At 40.3% G+C, this 19,166-nt stretch overlaps 1 protein-coding gene across 2 annotated transcripts in view; it reads left to right on the forward strand.

The window, feature by feature from the left end:
• The window catches only part of MBOAT2 (membrane bound glycerophospholipid O-acyltransferase 2), a 125,184-nt gene extending 106,018 nt beyond the window's left edge, over positions 1-19,166 (forward strand). For both annotated transcript variants that reach the window (XM_084826683.1, XM_084826684.1), the window contains 6 exons: positions 1,828-2,020; positions 3,688-3,791; positions 5,640-5,704; positions 7,712-7,844; positions 9,302-9,453; positions 10,912-19,166. In XM_084826683.1, the coding sequence (XP_084682809.1) occupies positions 1,828-2,020; positions 3,688-3,791; positions 5,640-5,704; positions 7,712-7,844; positions 9,302-9,453; positions 10,912-11,137 (873 nt within the window). In that variant the 3' untranslated portion in view covers positions 11,138-19,166. The remainder of the gene's footprint in view (positions 1-1,827; positions 2,021-3,687; positions 3,792-5,639; positions 5,705-7,711; positions 7,845-9,301; positions 9,454-10,911) is intronic.

A 19,166-nucleotide genomic window follows, 5' to 3' on the forward strand; every position in this document is an offset into this window, starting at 1 on the left:
GACCGTATGAACTAGGCTGTACATATGGAGAGCCAGGAGTCATCTTCATGGCTGCACTTCTCCCAGCAACCACAAAGAAGACTACTTGTTTTCTGTGTATGCAACCCAGTTCACCTAAGCCTTTTTTCTGTCTGTGTATAGACAGATGGAGAGAGTAATTTCTGAAAGTCTGAGCTTACTCTACAAGCTCTCCATATGTAAGAGATTTCTACCTATGTAGAGCCTTTTAAAAGGTGATAGGCAAGTGAAAGGGTAAAGAAATTAATCTCAGGATGTTCATTACATGACCGTGTGCTTCCTGATAGACTGTATCCTAAAAAGGTTTAAAGAGCAGAGCCACCTGCATTAAACCCCCTGCTCTCTGCTGTAATCAACAAAACACAACTTAGAAAATATGGCAATTGCAAAGTGGAGGAACCAGCCCCTATAAAACATTAGATTTACTTTCTATTTCCTGGTCAGCTGGGGATAGTAAATCTGTGCCTTTATGAAGAAGGTTGGTGAAGAAATCACACTGGCTATGTTAGCACATAATTCTAAACCATAGTTCAGTGCTACGTGCATGAGCAGCAGCAGTGCGCTGCCTTGTCCTCTCTCCTCTGACCACAGAAACAAAAAAGATTGGAAGCTTTCGCTTTTGTGCTCAACTAATTAATGATGATTATTCATTATGTTCAAACCCAGGGAAGCTGTGATTACTGTTAACTATGCTTTAAGGAAGCAAGCCAACTTCAAACCATGGTTAATTATCCTGGTTTATATTCCTAATCCATAATTTACTTTGACTACAGATCTTAGTTAAGACATAATGAGAGCCAGTGTGGTGTAGTGGCTAGAGTGCTGGACTGGAAGTCAGGAGATCCAGATTCTAGTCTTGCTTGGCCATGGAAGCTCACTGGATGACTTTGAGCCAGTCACAGACTCTCAGCCCAACCTACCTCACAGGGTTGTTGTTGTGAGGATAAAATGGAAGAGGAAGAGGATTATGTATGCCGCCTTGAGTTCCTTGGAGGAAAAAAGGCAGGATATAAATGTAATAATAATAATTTGTAACTGTGGATAGTTGAAAATGGAAGTGAAAGTATCTGATCTCCTTGTGGTTTAGTACTGCATTCAATCTAGGCCACTGTCTTCTGGATTTACCCTTTTACCAGGAATGAACGTTATCTTGGCAGGGAGCTTCAGCTTGGGCTGCTTAAGGTACAGTAGAGGAAAAGAGAGGATTATCTCTCTAAGTGTAGGGTCTCTTCTTGAGTTGTGTTGGGATCTTATGGGCTTTCAGTGGTGGTATATGAATTAACGTCGCAGTATATTTGTGAGCGCACAGCCTATTGTCCCATCTTCTGTTGGCCACTGGTCAGTCTAATTGGTGCTTTTAAACTCTAGCTGCTTGGCATGTTCAGAGAAGTGGTAAAAGTGGATGTCCATTTGACATATTTCTGGTGAACTCACATAACTGATTATGAAGAAGATGTGAAAGTCCCCTTTACACATTACCTTACAGCACGAAAAGTGGACATTTGAGTTACTCCACTTATTGCTGCTTTTCTGAGTGTCAAGTCATGTGGCATGCACACTTTCCCCCCCATCCCCTACAGTTTTATGCGTTTTTAATTGCTATTAGAAAAGTAGACAGCCCATGTTTAGCCTTCAATGTATATTTTATTATTTTAAGCAAGCAAAAGCAATAATGTACTTTTTCTGTCCCAAGCTAATATGGGCCAAAAGAATTCATATGTTAAATGAAGAAACTATAAATCATCCATCCTATGTGCAAGTTTTATTTTTAAAAGATGCTCACAAAGTTTTACATCTTGCACGTTTCAGATAGCTGTGGCGCAGAAACTCGTAGTGTGTGGACTATCCTTATTATTTCATATGACTGTTAGCAAAACTTTGCCTGTAGAATACAACATTGATGATCATTTCAGAGCAACAGCATCCTTGCCTACAAGAGTTATCTACCTGTACCTGTCTCTTATGGCTGCCAGACCCAAATACTATTTTGCATGGACTTTGGGTAAGTAGTCGTGGAAGAATATTCCTGTACAAGCTGTATAATGTTGTATAGTTTAAAGAATATATTTGAGACAGTGCCCTCCTGTGGGTTGAAAAGGAATTATGTTCAAAGCGATTCTTTTGCAAAGCACCATGAGAATTTTTATAAAAAATATTTTATAAACCATAAATGAAATTATTTACTAGGTGCTAGCAATGTATTTTAACAGGATTTAAGCATACAAATGTTACATGCCACCTACATAGCTTGGTGGTTAAGTAATAGCTCTTAGAATACATTGCTCTTAATAAAATGATAGCATTATTGCTTTATTTTGATTCTGTTCATTTGAGCTTGAATAGAGACAATGGCTTTCTGTCCCACTGCTGGTGTTAATATGATCATTTCAGAATTGCTATCATCAATTATTGTGTGTTGTGAATGGTCACTGTGCTTCTTTTGCATACATTTAAACTTTAATTGTGCTTTTATATGTCATTGCCATTTAACCCCAGTGTTTACCCATGTCTGTATTAAGGTTAACATTTCATGCATCTTAGTCTTGAAGGTGCCACAAGGCTTCATTATTTTTTCTTTATTTAAATATACCTAGACATTCTGTGTAATTGGACTAATCATTTTAACTTATAATTCTGGTACCCTGCATTCTATGTGCATTTAAATAATCAGTATCTCTGCATGGCTCACTATACAACCTATTTTTAAACAGTTTGGGGAGGGAGAATGAGTTGAAAGCTGTAATTGATAATCAGATAACTGCAAAACAATTTGTTTTCCCAATTTGTTCTGACCCAGCAAGGCAATTATGTTATGTTAACTTTGTATTCATAGTTTCCTAGAAGACAGCAGTAGATCATCTCTGTAATTCTGAAGCGAAAGGGTTCTTTGTACTCATGACAAAAATAAAAAAGGGGGAAAATGCTTTGCTTTTGAGTGTTGTATATTCTGACACAAGGGCCAGTAGGGGTCAGAAGAATCACAAAGATTTAGTATGCAGTTCATGGCTAAAATAGTTGTGTGGGATATGTTGTCTCTATAGTTACAGAAAGTGTGCTGCATTTATGGTGGCAAAAGACATAAAGTGACAAAACTGAAAATTGGTGCTACTATCTTTCCGCTGGATGTCCCTTGTGGTTAGCCATTTAAAACAAACAAAAGAAATATAATGAGCAAAATCTTCTCTCTTTTACCCTGTCATGTGAAATATAAGGTTAATATTTTCACGTATCAGTCTTGAACGCTTCTAAAATGAAGCAAATACATCTGCAGTGTCTTGCATAATGCATTTGAAATATTAAGTATCGCCACAGTCTGTACTGTACCAAGAAGTTCATGCTTCTATCAACAAGGTGTACATGAAGTCAGAACAGCAGTCTTTCCTAGCTTCAGATTCAGAGAGAGAATCCTCTATTGTTTTTCTGCTTCCACATGAATGAATGATACTTATTTTATTGTAACTTGAGACAAAAGTTTTGGATGTCTTGCACTGCAGAACTACCTGGAAGACCAGACTTTTGAGGGTATTAGGTTTTTATCTAGAATTGCGATGACAGTTAAACATTTCACGTTTAACTGTGGAAAAAAAAAAGCTAAAATGAAAAGCGCTTTTAATCTGATGTATATAACGTAGTATATAACTTACAGCTGATTTCCTTGTTTCTTTGCAGCAGATGCAATTAATAATGCAGCTGGGTTTGGATTTAGAGGCTATGATAAAAATGGAGTCTCACATTGGGATTCAGTTTCAAATCTAAGAATTCTGCATATAGAGGTTGGTACATGGATCTTCTGCAAATATTCATGGAGAATGTTGAATTCTGGAATGTCGCATTTGTGTCAGGCTTACCTTGGTATAATATCTGTTATAGTTATGAGATGAGTATAATATGGGACAGGGTGGCAGAATCGCAGTTGCCATTGGTGCATTAAAAATCAGGCCCGGAGATTGGCATTCTAGTTACTACAGTGATTACCAAAGGGCTAGTGACCATTTCTCCTGGCCACCCACATCTTCCTCTTCCTGCTCTCCACTGCTTCTTTTTCTTCGCCTCCATGCAGAAGTGGGGAGACTTTCATTCTCTCTGTCTGAGATGGGAAGAAGCTCCATTGCTTCTTCCTGTTCCATGTACCCCCTGTGAAGAAAGAGCATTGCTAATGTTCCCCTTTTATGTTGTGGATGGGGCTGATCCTTCAATTTGCATGAAGCACCCAGAAGCTGAGTGCGGGGATGATGTCGCTTCCTCTGCTCTGAGGTACCTGTGCAAGGTGAAAATGTCAGCCCTTGTCACCATTGCCAGATTATCAATTTAGACTGCTCATGTCAAAGCTTCAAAATTTGTATTTTTGAACAGACCTGTTGTACAGGTTCAGGAGTGAAAGGGGGAGAAGTTATGACTTTCCCGGTGGCTCGCCCCCTTCTCTTTCTCTCTTGACAGCACCATAAGCCACTTCCTTGCGGTAAAGCTCTTAAAGGAATATAGCTACGACTTTCCTCATCAGCTTCTCATCTCGCCTCAGGGAGCAGTGATTGCAGGCATTTCTACTGTTTGTCACAACTAAGTGAATATGAAGGAATACAACGTTACCCCTACTCTACTGCAAAACCTTTAATCTTTTAAATTCCACTTGACCAGCAGCAATCTTAAGAGGGAAACAGCCTATATTTACCTAGATAAACAGAGGGAAGGAAGCCCTGTCATGGCTGTAGTTGCACTAGATTGCTTTGCTGCTGTGGCAGGAGGAGGGAACGCACAGCAACCTCCCCCGTGAGTCATAAGCTGTTTCTGACATAGTCGGAGGGGGGGGTTACACCTTGAGTAATGCAATCCCCAAAGGCTGCTCATCTGTGTGTGGTGATACCAGTCATGCTTTGAGCTATGGTCTGCCAGCCAGTGTTGTGTGTGGCATGTAATGGTGATTAGCAGCTGCAGAATTTTGAATAGCACAACCAAGATAGTTCAAAATAGATTGCATACTTTCTTTCCCCCACCCCCTTTGATCCCTTTTATTGTTTGCCTATCACTTGTTGTTGTTGTTGTTGTTGTTGTTCAGTCCTTAAGTCGTGCCCGACTCTTCGTGACCCCATGGACCATAGCACGCCAGGCCTTCCTGTCCTCCGCTCTCTCCCGGAGTGTGCTCAAGTTCATATTCATTGCATTGGTGAATCTATCTAGCCATCTCATCCTCTGCCATCCCCTTCTCCTTTTGCCTTCAATCTTTCCCAGCATCAGGGTCTTTTCCAGTGACTTTTCTCTTCGCATTCGGTGGCCAGAATATTTGAGCTTCAGCTTCAGTATCTGTCCTTCCAATGAGCAGTCAGGGTTGATTTCCTTTAGGATGGACTGATTTGACCTCCTTGCAGTCCAGGGGACTCGTAAGAGTCTTCTCCAGCACCACAGTTCGAAAGCATCAATTCTTCGGCGCTCAGCCTTCCTTATAGTCCAGCTCTCACAGCCATACATTGCTACTGGGAAAACCATAGCTTTGATTATACGGACCTTTGTTGGCATTGCCTATCACTACAGAATACATAATGATATGATCTCTTTTACTCCATAAAAACTGCATAGGGATTGCCTCTGTTTTACTGAAATAAAAGAATGATGTGTTACTTTTACAGTTTTCAACAAGTTTCAAGATGTTTCTTGATAACTGGAATATCCAGACAGCTCTTTGGCTCAAAAGGTACTATTTTTGACATCCCCTTTTTCTTATCAGCCTTCCCCAAGGGTCTTTGGTAGAATAGTTGTGCCTGGTGATATGAGGGTCTGTGCTGTTTCCACTCTATTAGGTTATCTATCATGCCCCCCTCTCTGCTCATAGTAAGATCACTATTGCCATAGAGTGCAAGGCTGGTACACTTTAGTAGCCGCTTTTGAGTCCAGTCTCCTTGGGGCCCACTTTCATAAAGTAACCTATTTTCACGATGGTGGAGTATTGTTGTGAAGGGAGGAAGGGGGATACCCTAACTCCCAGCAGTGCAGGCAGACACAAAAGGTTGTTCAAACTGAACACCAACCCATCTAGGTAGGCTGCCACTACCCCTTACATCTAACGGGCCTGAGCCAGGGGACTCTCAGACCATATAGGACACTCCTAAGTCTTCTGAAACAAGGGCCCAAACCAGCACCCTCTATTTCAAAGCCCCAGGCCAGGAACCTTTAACAGCAATAACCAAGAGGAAAGCTCTGGACTTAGTACCGAGGCCAACTGGAGTAAAGCACACACATTCAAATATGATAGGTGGTAGGTTTATTTACAAAAAGGGAAAGGGAATAACATACAGAAGAAGCAGAGCAATGTTTAGAAACAATACATACAGGGCAAAACAACAAAACTGACTAAACCTGTCTATATATACCAGCGGCACTGGTCTTCAGTAGAACAGGAACTCTGAAAGCGAACTCTCCAAAGCAAACATTGGGCAGGGCAAAACCAAAGTAAGTGAAGACACAGGCATCCCGCCCCTGCCCCCCCTTGGATCCCTATTAGTCAATCATGAGCTAGCTGGAAACAATCTTCCTGGGGCGGGGGGCACAGAAAGTTCTTACCAACACTTGGCTGGACCCGTTCAGCCCAATTAGCAAGGCTTTTGCTTTACCTTGAAGCCAGGGATGGCACAAGATGACACACTCAGGTAGCCTAACGAATATATGCAGGCTCAGCCTTACAGAATAGAATTGTACAGGCTGCTAAAACACAGAAGAAACAGATTTCTTGACAAATGTAATGTCTTTCCCAAGGTGCTAATTGCCCCAGACACACTGTTTTGCAGGCTCTGAATGCAGGAGACAACGGATGGCCTGAGACTTACAGGTTTGGATCCTAAGATAAGTTTTGACTTAATGATGTTCACAGAAAGAAAGTTTCCCATCCCCTCCTCCACCCTGCTGCCCCAAAAAGCTTCCTTTGAGGTTTGAAGAGCCCTCCTGAACAATGTGGGATAGTGCCCAGGGGGCTGATGGGGGAGGGGAGAATTTCCAAAATTGGATTGAGCTATGTCCAATTTTGTGGTGAAATTTTCCAGTGTTCTGCACCCTATCCCACATTGTTGAAGGAGGGGGCAAGGGCTGGCCTTCCATGGAGGCTTTGGGGAGTGGTGCAGGTGCCTGGAGTGGGGGAAGGGAAACTGCTTCTGTGAACTTCCTTAAGTTAACTTCCCTTAAGATCCAAGCCATTGTGTTGTGGTGGTAGAAGATGGATTGCGCTGAAGGAGAATAGTTCCTTGCAGTGGGGAAGGAGACTTCTTGAAGATCATTTAGGGACCATCTTTAAGTTTCTTGTTCATTAGGGGGCAAGTTTGGTTCCCAGTTTAGTCTGGTACTAGGGCTATACCTTCTTCTAAGCAGATTCCCAATCAACCTCATGTGAGGTCAGCAGCGATGTCTTGGATCATTTACACCAGAAAGCTGTGGAGGAGATTCAGTATCTCAAATTAACATTTAACTTATAGAAAAGTAATACATTAATGACCTTTTCTGTAGCCAGAATTAGCTACCAGCTTGGACTGGGCAGTCAGTTTCTCAAAGAGTATGTGCCAGTGTGTGGTGTGATTCATGGAGGGACTCCTCTCTATACTGTTTGAAACTTTCAGTGATTAAAAAAAAAGTTATTTCTGGTGGGCCATATTTTTGCTGAACTTCACTTCATCCTTTCCCTCATATATCATGCATTTCCTCTTTGAATTTTTAGAGTATGCTATGAACGAGCCTCCTTCAGTCCAACAATACAAACCTTTATCTTGTCAGCCATTTGGCATGGGGTGTATCCTGGATATTATTTAACGTTCTTAACAGGGGTACTGATGACACTTGCAGCACGAACTGTAAGTACCACTGAATCGGTTCTCTTAACAGTTGAGTCATTCTGTGAATTCAAAGCTGCTGTTCTTTTTATACTACCCCCCCCCCTTAAATTGGTATTTTGTAAGAGGGAGTCTGCCTTTTCAAAATCATCTAGTAAATTTCTGACAAAATTAACCAAATCACCAATTTCTAACTTCACCTTATAAGTGAAATAACTGCGTGCTGGTTCCCTAAACCTTCCACACTTGAACTGAGAAAATGGGAAGATATTACTTAGCTTGCATCACTATGGAGGAAAAGCATATCAATGAAGAAGGGATGGCCCAAGCTCTTTTAGCGCTTGAAGCAGGAGTTCCAAATGGCTGCCTTACTTTACCTAACAATAAAACTGGCCCTGGGACTAATGTTTCAAACTGAAATTTTGACTCAGGTCTGCTAGGATAGAATGTATGTCTCTGTTAGCAACTGAGGACCAAACTAGACATAACCTTGCATGCATGTCTGCATTTAACATCTTTTCTTCTTTTTTTACTTTCAAAATAACACCTGTGTGGGTGGCTGGGGCAGGTAAGCAGGATTGAGATTGTAGTACACAGTGAAGGGAGTACTCCCCCTACTCCACACACACATTATGGTTCCAGTAAAATTAAAAATTCTCTCAAGCTGCTATTTCCTTTGGGAGTGAACACATTTAATATTACAACTTATTTAGCCCTGAAATGTAATGGGCAGCCTAGTCAGGATTAGATTGTTTGGATAAAATGAGTCCTGAAAGTGCTAGGAACAAGAGCTTTGGGAAAGGCACGTCTTTGTCTTCCTGAAGCAATCAGAAGTATTAAAGTAGTTAAGAACATAAGAAGAGCCATGCTGGAACAGACTACAGGTGTATCTAGTCCAGCATTCTGTTCACACAGTGGCCAACCAGCTGCCTGTAGGAGACCCACAAGTAGGACATGAATGCTCATGTTCCCTGGCAACTGGAGTTGAAAGAGCATTGCCTTAGAGATAGTGAGTTGCTTTATAAGAGCAATCCTTCCATAAGGTTAAACCAGACAAGGTCAATGCTGGAGAAGCCCACAGAAAGCTGGGATCAGATGCAGGAAGCAGGGAGATTGAGGAGGCAGCACAGATTGATGTAAAAGGATAGGGAACTTTAGAGGTCTGTGTCAGGCAGGAGAGAGGAAGTTGGAGAAGCAGACAGCAAGTGCACAGTTGTTACCTGTTCAGGTAGGGGCAAAGAACTGATTTGGGAATTGTTATACCAGCTGGGGTTTTCAAGGGCCAGAAGGAAGTTTTTAAATCAATGTGATTTAAATGTAATATTATGTAGACATTTTTATGACAGTAGTAGTAAAAATGTAAAGACTCTCCTTTAAAGTCTAAAATGTGCACTTTCCTTAAATTTAAACAATATACTAGCTGTTCTGCAAAGATGTTCCAGGTTCTCTTACTCCTTGTTCCACTTTTTTTTGTTTAGATTAGAAAGAACATGAGACACTACTTTACTGACTCTCCAGCCATTAAATTATGTTACGATATCATGACATGGATGACGACTCAAGTAGCAATAAGCTATACAGTAGTACCATTTGTACTTCTTTCAGTAAAACCATCTTACATGTTTTATAGGTAAGTTGACGCTTTGTGTATTTTTCAAAACAAAATTTAAGTGGTAAGTTAATTATGCATCATTGCTGACAGTTGAACAAACATAATCTAGTCTTTGATTCCATGTGCATAGAATTTAATGTGATATTTGGTGCCTGGTGGAGAACCAAGCATCTGTCATGAATTCTCAGATTTCATATAAAACAAAATCAGGAACAAACTTCTGGCTTTTAGGGGATAATGGAGATATGGTACAAAACATGCAGGCAACACCTGAAGAGGGCCTGTAGTGGTCATGGAGAGGGGTTTCCATGCCCTGCATAATTACATGCACTTTACTTATGACCTCCAGTCACTTTCCTTTAATCCATATTATCCATTGTTTTTACACATATCTGCTACATGGCACATTTAAGTTAACCTCAGTCTGTGTATCAGAACCATTTTTATGGCCCAGAAACACAGGTGGAGGGTGGGCAGGGGGAGAAAGTATAAAAAGAATTACATTTAATAGAGAAAGATTTTACAAAAATGTACACAATTAAGAAAGCTGAAGAGCTTGTTTACAACATGCTACTTAAATAATGATGCTGACTATTGGCCATGCTGGCTTGGGCTGGCTGATGGCACTTGAAGTCCAACACATCTGGAGGGCACCTGGTTGGGGAAAGCTTCCCTAGAGTGTGACCTAATTTAAGTAAACAACAAAGCTAAAAAAAATACTACCTGGTATTTTTTTTGAGGAAAAAAATTAAAGCACACCTGATATGATTTAAATGTTACATTATGCAGATCTTTCTATTAGAATACTGATAGAAATGTAAAGACAACAGCAGCATGTGTTTCGCTTACATTTAAAGAAAAAAAACAAAGGTACTGAAAACTGTTGACAAACTAATACATTTTAGCAACAAAGAACTGTGCATGATATGCTGACAACCACACATCTACAACTTTGAAAATGCCAAGCTTGCTTAATACTGTATTTGCGATTGGCATCTATTTCATCCGAAATCCTCCCCCGCAATGACAGAATAGTTGAAGGGAATTGAAGAGGGAAGGGCAAAGGCATAAATAGTCTGACTTGATATAATGCAGTTTCAGATCTTCAAATTCATGCCATTCCACTCTGCTCTTTATATCAAAACCTGCACAGACTGTGATGCCAGTGTCTCCTTCTCACCTCACTGCGCTTCTCCGTCCTTGCACCTTTGAAGCGACTAAGCTTTTTCAGTACCAGAGTATTTTTAGGAGATGGGTGAGGGCAGGTAGACACATATCATTCACTCTCTTTGGGACAAAAGCCTTAGTTTGAACGATCAAAATAAGGCCGTTTGACCACCTTGATATGTAAAAATACAGAAGCATACTTGAACATGATGTGTAGGCCTTCCTACAGGTAGGTGGATGCTAAAGCATTATCATATAATGACCAGAGATCAATTTGACTGAATATCTTTATTTTGATTTATTACTTAGCTCCTGGTACTTCTGCCTTCACATTGCCTGCATTTTAGTGTTGTTGATATTTCCAATGGAAAGAACTCGAAAAGGAAATAAAGAGCAAGAAAGCATCCAGCCCTCTTGGTCCAAAAAGCAAGCAGAAGAAGACAAAAATACTATGGGACATAACAGTTACTCTACAGCAAATAGTTTCAATCAAAAAAGAGAAATCACCTGCAGAAATACAGCAGTGAAACAATGATTAGAGATGCTACGGTGGATATATTTTATATTTTCAAAACCCATTTATAGCACCTTTTAAAGGGGTTTGTATTTGTCTGAAAAGATGGTTAGTAAGAAAAGAATACTATATAGGGAATATTGAATACACTAGTAAGAATGGAAACAAAGCAAATTAACCTCTCCCATGCCATGTTCCTGTGGATCACGCCTTATATGAAAATATTACCATTATTTCAATGGGCACTCAGGACTTACAGCATATGTCCATCGGGTCATCGGTGTGCCCCTTTGCTGAATGTACGTTGTGTATCCCAAGGCACTGATGGGTGGTGGTGGGGGGAACAATTGTTTCAGTCCTGAGTATCAGAAGGAAAATAACTTTAACAAGCAAATGCCTTGCCTTAAACCCCCCTATCTACTGAAATAACATTTCTAACTGATATTTTCATGTTTAACATAATGTGGGAAGCATAGTTAAAATACAGGCTTTTGGGTGCTGAAGGGAAAAGTAGAGAAATGAAAACAGAAAGTCATAATGTCTGAATCGATAAGAAGGAATTGCAATAAGCATCTCAGTATTTGGAGGTTTTTCTTAGAATATCAATTTCTTATAGTACAGGAATGCAAACATTGCCAATGCCAAATTATAGCTGAGTTTTCTGAAACGTTGTTACAAGAGAGCCCTCTGGAAACTTTTTAAAACTCAAATGTCACCCTTTCCAGGGCTAAATGCTCTAGTTTAAGTTTATTTTGCTTTTTCAGTATACATGAGCTTTGTAGCTAAACACAAAATGGCAGCCATCATAAGACACTCCTGGAGTTCCTGTTAAAGCTGCAACCTTCCAGTAAAATCCCTCCATGTTATCATGTACAAATTATTTTCCAAAGAGTGATCTTAAGATAAGTCACTTGGAAATTTTGTCAGAGCTGTAAAGAATTAGTGTGAGAAGGTGCTTATGATATAAGTATAGTCAGATTATCTTATAGTTATAATTCAGTTTATATTAAACAAAAGATGAAATTGTTAAATAGGTATTATCTAGCTCACCTTTGACATTATATACCCTGTAACACTGGAAAGCCTGTGGTTTAGGAAATCCATAAACCAGAATTTCATACATGGAGATCATATTATACCTTTGGATAAAATATTTCCAACCCTACTGTTTTCTCATAATTTTATTTTTTAACATATATCATGGGAATTGATAAATATTAATCACTTTTTGGTGAACATTAACAACTGTTAAAGAAATGAATTACTAAAGGGCTATAGTTTTCTTTGCTTATTTGCATACCATTTTGTTGTTGCTATTTTAGTAAATGTAAACCATTTAATATTTTAAAATATAAAGAAAATGCCATAGCAAAAATAATAAAAATTGGGATTGGATTACTATTAAAATCAGCCAAATCTTCTTCCCAATAATGTTAATAACTTAAGCTTTAGTTCATAGGTGACTTAATATTTTAAATGAGCACAGAAAAGTGAAATTAGCTCTTTGCTGCTGTCAGGGACATAGAAAACAAGTGATAATAGAAATTTCAAGGTATCTTAAATTCTATCTTCACAAGAGTTACCCTTGAATCCAAGTAAGAAATGGGATAAATTTCCATGTTTTCCATGGTCTGCCTCCCTGATATCTGCAGCTAGCCAGAGACAGGTGCCTTCTGCCTGAGGGAACTAATGCATGTTAATACTCTCACTGTTAGAAATGCAGAATGGAATGTTTATTTGGAGAGCCCGTAACTGTACACATTGGAAAGGCCTTCTATACTGACCATGTCATTGAAATGAATATTAGCATTAGAAGAATTAGGCTTCCTGAAGTATCTGCTGAAATGATGGAAACATACAAGCTCTATTTGGTCATTATAGAAGGTGGTGAGCAGGACTGCACCTCGAGCTGCTCTCTCTGGTGTCCACTCATACAGTGGGAATGTCTGCAGAGAGGTTGCCTTTACATGCTCCTGTGCTATCGGTTCCAGGTCATGTAGAGGCCTCCGCATGTACAGTGGTATGCATGAAGGCACCCTCTCTGCAGACATTTTCACTGTATATCCGGATGCCAGGGGGAGGGGCTACTCTGCGCATGTGAAAACGGAGACAGAGCAACTCACCACAGCCATGTCCATGTGTTTCTATAACCATTTCCTGTATATTGCTGGAAACCCTGGGGGTTGATACAAGCTGCGCAGAGGTGTGTGCATGAGTGTGTGCACATACCAGAGTATCTCTTTCAGTAAAGGTAGGACAATCTAGTCCCAGGAACAGGAGTCCGTTTTGCCCCAGCCATAATAGTGTCCAAGTGGAGTGCTTTACTTTCTTCAATAGGAATAAATGGCAGCTGTTACTCAGACACCCAGAGGAATGGGAGTTAAACCCCCCATCCTACTCTGCATGACCTCAGAATCTGGGATGTGGGAAGCCCACTCTGCAACTGAAAATGGCAGCCCATTTTCTTTTCCCTATAGAGCTCAGAGGGAACTACTAAAGTAGGCCTGCCTCTTCTGCATAGCCCACTTTGACTTCTGTTTCTATATGTCTGTCCAAAGACCAGTCTGGAAGGAGAAATGTAGAGTTTCAGTCCATTCCTCAATATCGTCCCCACCACACACACTCCCCAAGTTGAGAAGACGGTCTAAATTTCTCCTGATGCCAGCAGTTACAATGGCAATGGCTTCAGATAGTCAGAGAGCACAGAGTAAAATATTCTTCCACCCATCTCCTGCCCACCTCACCATCACTGAGGTGAAGAAGGTCAGGCCTGCTTTTCCAAACCAACCATGATTCCCAGGACCTAAGAAGAAAGTATGGGATGCTTCCTCTCTCCCCACTAAGCCAAAAGCTGCATTTGGGATGGGCAGTAGTGGCAAGGAAGGTTCCCGTAAGATCCACGATTGTCTTCTCCCCTTCCTATTCATGTAATATTGTGTTACTATTTGGATTCTTGTGTGAATGTTATAGTTGCATAATATATACATTGATAGGCACTTGCAAAGAATATAGTTTTCACATTCACTTTCAGATTATAAATTGTGATCATAAAATACTTTGGTAAATTCTGTCCTCTGATGCAAACGATTTGGCTTGGTGATCAGGGCTGCACTTCTATGCACACTTACATGGAAGTAAATCTGTTACATACAGTGGGACTTATTTCTGAGTAAACATGCATAGGGTTGTGCTGTAAATATATAATTAAGTTTCTCCTTCATAATTTCTTGTCCTACTCTGGATGAAACATTCTGCACAAATATAAGAATTGAATTATATGTTTTCCTATATTTAAATATGAGTAGCCCTCCAGTTCCTCTAACTGTAAATGAAATACATGCTCTTTATAAAGGGCATCAATCCAGCTAAACTTAGTTGAGACTCAATTTAATTGAAAGCAATGGGCCTAAAAGCTAGTCGGGATGCATGAGACTAACTTGTTCCATTCATTTCAGTGAGATGCTCTTGACTAACTTCAGTTGGATTGGGGCCAAGAAATAGAAAAAAGAGTTCCTTTCTATTCCAAAGTGTTTTATCTCAAAATAGTGACTTCAGGCCCAAGGAAATAATTTCAAAATGTCATTACTCCATATCAGTCTATGTGATGTTTAATTTCTGATTGCCACTTCATAAATTAGGGAAGAATTTTGTTTAATTTGTGTTCCACATGTCTCTCTTGGCTATACATGATTTACTATTCTTTGTCACTCCCTCTTTTAAAAATAAGGTGATTATACACGTTTGTATCTTGAAGACAATTCTGGTTGCTTAGAATGAACACAAACTTGACATGCCTCATAGTAATAACCCTTGGCTCTTAAAGGAATTTGCAAATATAGCAATTCTGTGTTTAGGCACAGACTAGAGTTTTAGTTTAAAAAGTGGGACCTCTTAAGCCTGGTATCATGTAGAAATTTAACTTTTAAAAGCTGTTTGAAAAGTATCCGTAACTTTCGCAAATGACATTTCTATTGCCCGTTATTTGAGACCAGTCTTCTAAAAGTCTTGAGCACAATCCTATCTCGGAAGTGGTTCCTTAATAACAAATTTGGTAGGCTAGGATCCAAAGGACCACATGCTGCCCCTTCCCACTGTTTCCCCTTGTACCCGTCTCCAAAAAAACAGTGCTCCTGGGGTTGAGAGACCCCTGGAAAGGCACAGGAAGCTACCTTATATCAGGTCAGACTAACCCGGTATCGTCTACTCTGACAGTGGCTTTCTGGGGTCTCAGGTCAGGGTCTTTCACCACCTTTTTCCTGATCGTTTCCACAGGAGACACCAGGGATTAAACCTGTAGCTTTCTAAACATGAAAAACATGTGCTCTGCCACAGAGCTACAGTCCCTCCCTCAGTCAGTGGCACAAGGAGTGGTGGCGGCACAGGAAAACCTGAACACCCTCACTCCCCCTCGAGAAGTGCTTTTCTGAATGTGCATGGGGGTCTTTGGACCCTGGCTTTTGTTGTTAAAGCAACACAGGACCCGCAGTTGTTTTTTTTGCTAGAGTAGACTTACATGGCTACTTTGCTGGATTCCTGTCCCAGTTACTCATGCATAAGTGCCATTGAAGTGGGATTACTCATGTATAACTGGTGGCAGGACTGCTTCTGTGTCGCATGGCTGAAGTTCTCATCTCTTAGATTCTGCCAGGCTGTGACATCAGACCTTCTGTTTCGTGGGATGGAGCTAACAGTATGGGTATGCTGCTAGACTGTTACCCAGCCTGTTTGGCATGAGCAGTAGCAACACTCACTTGCTTACAGTAGACATGTACTTAGGGAGATAACTGACCCCAATATAGAAAGCTCTCTGACCCATTGTCTTAAAATAGCATCAAAATAAACATTTCGTTTCCCATGTTATTAATTGACCCAGGTAGCTTTTGTCCTTCTCTTTGCTAGGGTTGTATAAAACTTTTAAAAGTCAGAGTGTGGCTTTACACCTCAAAGCTTGACATTAACCAAACACATGTACTTCTACAAATTAATATTTGCCCATCCTTGCTTTATTATCACTAATTTTGGATTAAATGTGCAGCTTACAAAATACACTACAAATGTCTGCCCATGCACTGTTGACTCGTACATAAGGGCAGCCTCCTGTGCAAGTGGAAAAGTAGCATCAGATTTCCTTTTGCAAGGCAGAGTTAGTAAATTGCAGTTGAGATTTTTGTACTATCAGAGATGAACAGCTGGTTTAAAAACTCCCAGTACAGTGGTCTGTATCCAATGTTATGTGAGCAGAGGTCTGGTCAAACAATTGGACTTCTCACTCCTCCTCCCACAGCACCCTCCTGTGCCCCCCGAAAAGCCTTTCATTGGGGGTAGGGGACCTGGGATTTGGTATGGGAGGATGAATCATTTGTGGAAATTGCCCCTTTTTTATTTTAGGAGATCTCTTCCAGCTACTACAACCTCCCCCGTGCCTAATTCCAAGCCCTTCCTGACAGTCCCCTAATCCCCAGGAAAAGCTTTTTAGAGGGTTGCAGTGGGGAAGAGTGGGTGGGAATGCCCTGTTGTACAAGTAGATAATCATTTGCATGCTGTTGGATACGCCTAGTGATTATTTTATCCTCATATGTGACTTCAGTCCTGGACCCACTTGAAAATACTGGAAGCTCTTTTTACCATTTGACCTTAACAGGAGTTCAACTTTACTGTCATGCCAGGATAAAAAAATGGTCCTTTTACTTTTGGCACTTAAATCAGGTGAGCCCCCAGGTTCATTGTTTGGTTTACTGTAGCTACTACAGACACTTCAGTCATCTTGGCTGTTGGATTTCCACTGCCCTTAAATGTGAAATGTGCTGCTTCCATGGCAGAGGTCTCGAAACATTGGTCAGCTGTGCATATCAAAGGTACGTTAGCACTTAGGACAAAAGGCTTTATAAAAGGAGCATTTCCCTACACTTTTAATTTTTTTTGCCTTGTATGTGTGTTGTCAGGTTCTTAACTCTAATGAATCACTTCATACCTTTTTTCATGTTCATTGATTTTGACTATATCTATGAAGTCTTTGGATGTGTCTTAACAGTGACAAAAAGTATCATACAGAAACAGTAGTATTTAGATAGTTATTCTTGAAACCAGACCTCAAGCATATTCTAGCTCAGTTAGAGAGAACTTTCTATAGGTATTGAATGGCAACTAGTACTCCAATTCAGGATGGATCCACATGATTATTAAAAATAATATAAAATTTATTCAATATAAGACTATAAATACGGAATTTAGTTATTTCCTGCCTGGGTACACATTGAAGGAGCCTTTTCTTAGCTCAATGCAGAAATGGTTATGTTCCCTTCCCTCTCAAAATATCTGCTTTTTGAAATGAGAACATGCTTCAAAAGTGGATAGTTGCAGTATTTCCTCAACTTGCCTTCCCTGATTCAGAATATAAAGACATTGTCCATGAACTTTGTTTTTATTATTCCAATATATATATATATATATTTTTAAAAAATGGTTATTTTTCAACAGATCCATAAAATTAGGTCTTGGTGTATGGTAATTTTCAATACCACTGTGTTAGTTTACACTGTGATGTGATATTTTAATAATGACTTATTTCTAGTTTTGTCTCAGAGATGCTACACAGAGGTAGCATACTGCTATGTTTTAAAGGTGTTTTTAACTTGCCTATAAATGTTTTTTCTAATTTGTGTCTTTCAAATCTGATTAAACAGTAGTTTAAAAAAGGGGTCTGGAGTTGCTCTTCTCCATCTGTTTCATAGCTGTTCATGCAATGTAATGCATTAAAAAGCCATAACATTCAAATGATGAGATGAATAACTGGAAACAAAAGAATAAATCTTTTAAAGTTAATATTTCCACAATGGACAAAGCTACACTTTAGTTAGTGAACATTTTTCAGAGAAGGAAATGTTTTTGAGACAAACCACTTGCGTGATAATTTAATCCAAAAATAATTTTATAGATCAAATTTGGGACTTTAACAGATTCAAGCCAAGCTGTAGCCAATTCAGACATCATTTTTGCAGATGTAAGTATTATTCCCATTTTCCCATAGCTGTAAACAGAGAAAATATATTATGAAAACAGGTAGCATATGGGTCTGACAGATGGTTCTTTCCTAGTGGAGAATCGCTCTGTCCAGGAAGTTGGAAATACCACTCTCCATAGCATGTGGTATCCCTGTTTCTTCATAATGCAAGTGGGTGGGGTTAGCCTGGCCTTCCCAAATGCGGGGCCTGCCAGATATTTTTGATTACATCTCCCATCAGCCCCAACTAGCATGGCCAATGGTGATGAATGATGGGAGTTGTAGTCCAAACATTTGCAGGGCACAAGGGGCGGAATCCAGTGGGGTGCTTATACTCCCTCCGATTTCTTCTGTCCCGCTGATTCCATTCCGTAAGCGGTGGGTCCTGCCAATTCCACTGCACAAGCGGGACCCACAAGGGAGATTTAGTGCTTCATAGGGGAAGCCCTGAAACGAGCAGAAACGCTTGTTCCTGGAAGGAGGCAGGGTGGCAGAACTCTGTCAACCTACCTCTTTCCAGGAACACGCATTTCTGCTCGTTTTAGGATGCCCTGGAAGCACCAAATTGCTATTACGCAAGTGGTGGGAGCAGCTTGCACAACGGAGTTGGCGGGGTGTTAGAGACTTGGCAGGGGCGTAAGCACCCTGTTGGATTCTGCCTCTGGTTGGCAAAGGCCTGGGGATAGCATTTTTAAAGAAAAACAAGAAGCTGCACAATTGATATGGTGCCTAACACATTTTTAATTTTATTAATGCTTGACTCTGCTTAGGTGAGCTGAACTGAAATGTAGTCCCAAGCAGTTTTCCCTCAAGATGCATTAAACATTTCTCTCGATACAAAGAGTTTCTCCAAAATGCATCGGGAAGCATCTCTTATCAGGCCCAACATCAGGAGTTAGTACCATTGGGGTTGATGGCCCGAACCCTCTGGGAGGTCCACCACCTTTTCTCCCCTCCCCTTATGTTGAGGCAACAGGCACACCACCACCAGCAGCAAAAACAAAACATCCCTGATCAACTAAATGACAAGTGATGTTACACTGGGGCCCC

This window comes from Heloderma suspectum, chromosome 1 (assembly GCF_057233095.1).
Source record: "Heloderma suspectum isolate Gila_16-S chromosome 1, 16-S_ref, whole genome shotgun sequence".
Classification (NCBI taxonomy): Eukaryota; Metazoa; Chordata; class Lepidosauria; order Squamata; family Helodermatidae; genus Heloderma; species Heloderma suspectum.